This window comes from Falco naumanni, chromosome 8 (assembly GCF_017639655.2).
Source record: "Falco naumanni isolate bFalNau1 chromosome 8, bFalNau1.pat, whole genome shotgun sequence".
NCBI lineage: Eukaryota > Metazoa > Chordata > Aves > Falconiformes > Falconidae > Falco > Falco naumanni.
In genome coordinates, this window is record NC_054061.1 from 44,937,922 (window position 1) to 44,942,912 (window position 4,991).

General features: G+C 53.8%; 1 protein-coding gene across 1 annotated transcript; it reads left to right on the forward strand.

The window, feature by feature from the left end:
- The first annotated feature begins 233 nt into the window (after positions 1 to 233).
- On the forward strand, positions 234 to 2,148 carry DLX1 (distal-less homeobox 1). The gene is made up of 3 exons (XM_040604445.1): positions 234 to 703; positions 1,216 to 1,415; positions 1,774 to 2,148. The coding sequence occupies exons 1-3, from the start codon at positions 391 to 393 to the stop codon at positions 2,026 to 2,028; spliced, it is 768 nt and encodes a 255-aa protein (XP_040460379.1). The 5' UTR covers positions 234 to 390; the 3' UTR covers positions 2,029 to 2,148.
- Positions 2,149 to 4,991: the final 2,843 nt, after the last annotated feature.

The window sequence follows — 4,991 nt, forward strand, 5'->3', positions numbered from 1 at the left end:
CCGTGCCGTGCCGCCGGTGCCGTCGGGGCGTGCGGCCGGCGCTCGGGGACGCGCGGCGCTGCCAGTCCGGCTCTCCGTGCTCACCGGGGTCCGGGCGAGCCCCGAGCGCCTTGGACCAATCCAAAGCGATTATGCAAGACGGCGGACCAATCAGCTCCGTCAGCTCATGAATATTCATAGACTTGGCTGAGTCAAAGCTTTTAGGCGAGTTTGTGTAGATCTACAGCATCATGCTTAGACTTTTCAAAGAGACAAACTCCATTTTCTTATGAATGGAAAGTGAAAAACCCTGTTCCGCTTAAATTGGGTTCTTTCCTGTCCTGAGAAACACAACAGACCCCAAAAAGGCAAGCTGAAGAGAGAACACACACACAGACCAAGCGACAAGAAATGACCATGACTACCATGCCAGAGAGTCTAAATAGCCCCGTCTCAGGGAAGGCTGTCTTTATGGAGTTTGGGCCGCCCAGCCAGCAAATGTCTCCTTCTCCCATGTCCCACGGACACTATTCCATGCACTGTTTACACTCCGCGGGCCACTCTCAGCCTGACAGCTCGTACAGCACAGCTTCGTCCTTCTCCCGACCGCTGGGCTACCCCTATGTGAACTCGGTCAGCAGCCACTCGACCAACCCCTACATCAGTTCAGTGCAGTCCTACCCCAACAGCTCCAGCCTGACTCAGACCCGGTTAGAGGAGACAGGTAGGTGCACTCGGCTTTGGGAAGGGGGGGGGAGGGGGGGAGGGAAGGCAAGGAGGGAGGGAGGATGCTTGTATCAGGGAAAAAAAATCTATCGGGGGGGAAAATTAAATTAAATTACAAAATATTAGTCAAGAGAGGCTGAGGATCACAGGGGAGCAGTACACAGAGCACACAATGCCTGGCTGGAAAAGAAATCAACCCAGATGTGCACGTATTAGTCTTCGTAATTATTTATTGCGTAGCGCTATAAACAATGTATGCAATTAAGGGTAATTAAACCTAAACTGCAGCCTGTAAAAATAGCAAACTTTCTCTGGGAAGACGCCTGGGCTGCCATAATCGCCCGGAGCCTTTGTTAGCGTTACTCGAGCTTCACTTTTCTTCCTTCTCATTATTGTTATTGTTGATGTTGCTGCTGTTATTGTTACTATTGCTGCTGCTATTGCTGTTACTGCTATTATTACTATTGCTGCTATTATTACTATTTATTCTGCATCGTTTGTTGTTTGTAGGGGCCGAATCGGAGAAAAGCACTGTGGTCGAAGGAGGGGAAGTTCGCTTTAATGGGAAAGGGAAAAAAATCCGCAAACCCAGGACTATTTATTCCAGTTTGCAGCTACAGGCTTTGAACAGGAGGTTCCAGCAAACTCAGTATCTAGCTCTTCCCGAAAGAGCCGAGCTCGCAGCGTCTCTGGGACTCACCCAGACCCAGGTACAGCTCCCACTGAGCCGGCCCCTCTCCCACGTCCTCTCCCTGTGCACCGCCGGCGTGGGAGACCCCACGCGTGATGCAGACGGGTCACGGCCGCGGGCAGCGGGGCCCGGCGCGACGCCCGCCCCGCCGCCGAGGTGCAGCCGATGCCGCGGAGGCCCCCGCGGCGGGGGCGGGTGGGGGCGCTTACCGGGTGGTTTGGCATCACAAAATGGCAACGGGCACAGCAGCCCTGGGGGGGTAAGGGGGAGAAGGTGCGAGGCCGCCGGGCGCAGGGGTCCGTCGGACCCCTTAGCAGGGGGGAGGTGTGCTGGACCGTACCGGGGGATGCTGAGCCCTGCCCCGTTCCCCTTCACAGGTGAAGATTTGGTTTCAGAACAAGCGCTCCAAATTCAAGAAGCTGATGAAGCAAGGGGGGGCAGCCCTGGAGAGCAGCGCCTTGACCAACGGCAGGGCTCTCTCGGGCAGCTCGCCCCCGGTGCCCCCGGTGTGGAATACCACCTCCGCCTCCGGTAAGGCCTCGTCGGGGACCCCGGGCACCTACATCCCCAGCTACACGTCGTGGTATCCTTCGGCCCACCAAGAAGCTATGCAGCAGCCGCAGCTGATGTGATTATAAACCCGTTTTCCCCTACCGCAAGCACTATCGATCCCGAAAAGAATTAAAATTATTACGAAAAAAAAATTAAGTAAAATAACAGGAAAGGGGGAAAAAGAGGAAAAAAAAAAAAAAGGAGGGGGGAAGAGAGAGGAAAAACCACAAAAGAAACCCAAGCAAACAAACAAACAGGAGGTCTCTTGCCCATCCAGCCATTAGGACGCTGCACTGAGCTCGGTGCAGGGAGCACAGATGTGATGCGGGCCGGTTCCCACCGCTGACAGCTGACGGAGCGGCCCCGAGCACCGCACAACAGCCTGGGAGCAGAGCGAGCGCCGGCCGCGGCTTTGTGGGACAATCAGAAAAAGATGTTGGGGGGGGGGGGGAGCCCTCTCCTCTGTCCTGTCTGTCTGTCTGTGTCTGTTGAAATGTAGGTCATTTATTTACTACCCCGATCTGACCGTCTCTTCAATTGCAAGGGGGAGGGAAGCTGTACAATTTCCAGAGCTTCTTTCCCTCGACGTTTTCTGTACCTTTCACTATCCATCTGTATATTTTTTGTTGTTGTTAAAAGGGGAAGACAGGGGTTTTATTTATTGATTTAAATTACCACTATGAGAGCGCTAGAAACAAACGGACAATCCGGCTTGCGGAGTGCACTGCTCGGACGCACAGTTTACTTTATACACACGCCCCCCCACCCCCCGGCCCCCCACCCCAATAAATCACCACAAAAGAAGGATGCGATTTTTAACTTTTACAGTAACTTTTATACTTCGCTGGTGTGGAGAGATTTGGTCCGAATGATTTGCATTTATCGCGTATTTAGCAAAGGAAATAAATGCGCGTTGTTCGGTACCTTGAAATGGAATCGCAGCAACTGCCGAGCGCTTTGCCGAGGTGCAGCAAGGCGCGGAGGACGGAACGAGAGCCCCGAGGGCGGCGGCGGCGGGGGGGGGACCCGCCGGGGGGCGGGGGCGCACCCGCGCAGCTCCGCTCCGCGCAGCCCCGGCGAGGCTTCCCCGCGGAGAGCCGGCCCGAGGTCGAAATGCACAAACCGACGTGCAGGAGCTACTCGCTGTACATATTTTATTCTTTATTATTATTATTATTATTATTATTGTTCTGTAAACATGTTGCACAATTTTAGCCTTTTTTTAATTATTATTATTATTATTTCCGTTCTGTTTCGTGTGGCTGTAAAACATGATGCTTTGTGTACTGAGATCTTGACATTTTACTTGTGAAACTCGGAAAATGTGATAAACTGAGCTCGGCTGTGTTTAGTGTCCTATATGTCAAAGTTTAGTTTTATATTGAGAATGTTAACTTATTGCTTTGTATCTGGGGAAGGAAAGGAAAAAAACACACAAATCTTTGTACATAAGTTATAAAGTTTCTTTGAGACAGTAAAATTATGGTTTGGAAAAAGAGACACGCGTGCTCCCTGTCTCGTAGCGTGGGCGGGAGTGGGGCCCGGGCCAGGCTCCTCGGCTGGCGGCAGGGCTGTAAGCGGGGGGCCCGCAGCGGGGAGGGCAGCGGAGCCCCCGCGGGGCTGCAGGACCCCCGCGGAGGGACGGCTCGGGGCCGGGGGAGACCCGGGGACAGCTCCCGGGCTGGAGGGGGAACGCGGGCCGGCTGGGCCAACCCCGGCGCCCGCCCCGACAGCCGGGCTGGCTGCCTGGGCCGCTCAACCCTCGACGGCGGAGCCTCCCCGGTGCTTCCGCGGCTGGTGCCAGCGCCGGGCTCAGCCGTGCCAGCTCTCCGGGGCGGCCCCGCGCCGGGCGCAGCCCGCAGCCGCTGCGGGGGAAAAGGCGCTGCAGAGCGGCGGGGGCCGGGAGCGGCGGGGCTCGGCCGGCCGGCCGCGCGCGGCTCTGCGCGCAGGTTCCGCGGGGGAGCGGGTGTGCAGCCAGTGCTCATCCGCCCCGGGACACGCACCCGCTCCGCAGCGCACGGGGCGGCCCGCGGGGGTGCGGAAGCCGGCCCGGGAAACACTGCCCGGCTCTGCGCTCCCGGGATGCCACCGCTCGAGCCCGGCCCCGAGCCGCCCGCGGCCCCGAGCGGAACGGGAGCGGTGCGGCTCCGCAGCGGCCCCGCAGCGCCCCAGGACCCGCGCGGCTCCCGCGGCGGCTGCAGCCGGAGACCAAACGCCTTCGACCGGACAGGAGCGGGGTGGTCAAGCAGCTCGGAGCCCTTTAAAGATATATTAGCTTCTCCTAATTCAATAACGTCTTGCTAACAGTTCAAATAGAGAAATTATTAGTTTTCTCTCAGCGAGGCGGTCTTGAGTTAGAGGCTATTATAATTGTACATTTGAAAATGTTAATCTCAATACAGGCCTAATTAATTCTGCCTTGTTGCTGACAAGTAGTTCATCAAATATCTGATTCGAAGATTTTCATAATGAGGATATTAATTAAACTATGAATAATCCAAAGGTGCTTATATTGAAACAATACCTCATTACAATGATTAAGTCCTGATTTCGAATATTATACCTTTAACAATTGTCACCCCGCAAACACAACCTTATGGATGAGCCTGTAAATGGCAAAATGTAATTTTGGGATATATTTTTTCCTTGTTGGGAAAAAAAAAGTGCCCCTCATTTTCAAACACTTCTGAAATAGGTTACACACAGCTTAATGATGATCAAAATGACTCTTTTCTGCAAAAAAAGACCCCAAAGTGCGCGTACAGCTGCAAACCCAAGAGGGTCAGCATCATTTCACTGTATTCTCTTCTTGATTACAAGCCGAGCCCATCAAACACAACATAATTACAGTAATTTCAGGTTTATTTATTCTAATGCAGTTTCCCCATCTCTCTGGTAATTATGAGCAATTTTTTCGCCCAGGGAATCTTTTTGCATTAACAAAAGAGATAACGCACTGAAAGCCAAATTTGCTGTGCATTGAGAAAAGCGAAGAAAAAAAAATAAAATAGGTGCGAGCTGCCATCTCTGCAATTCTCCTATA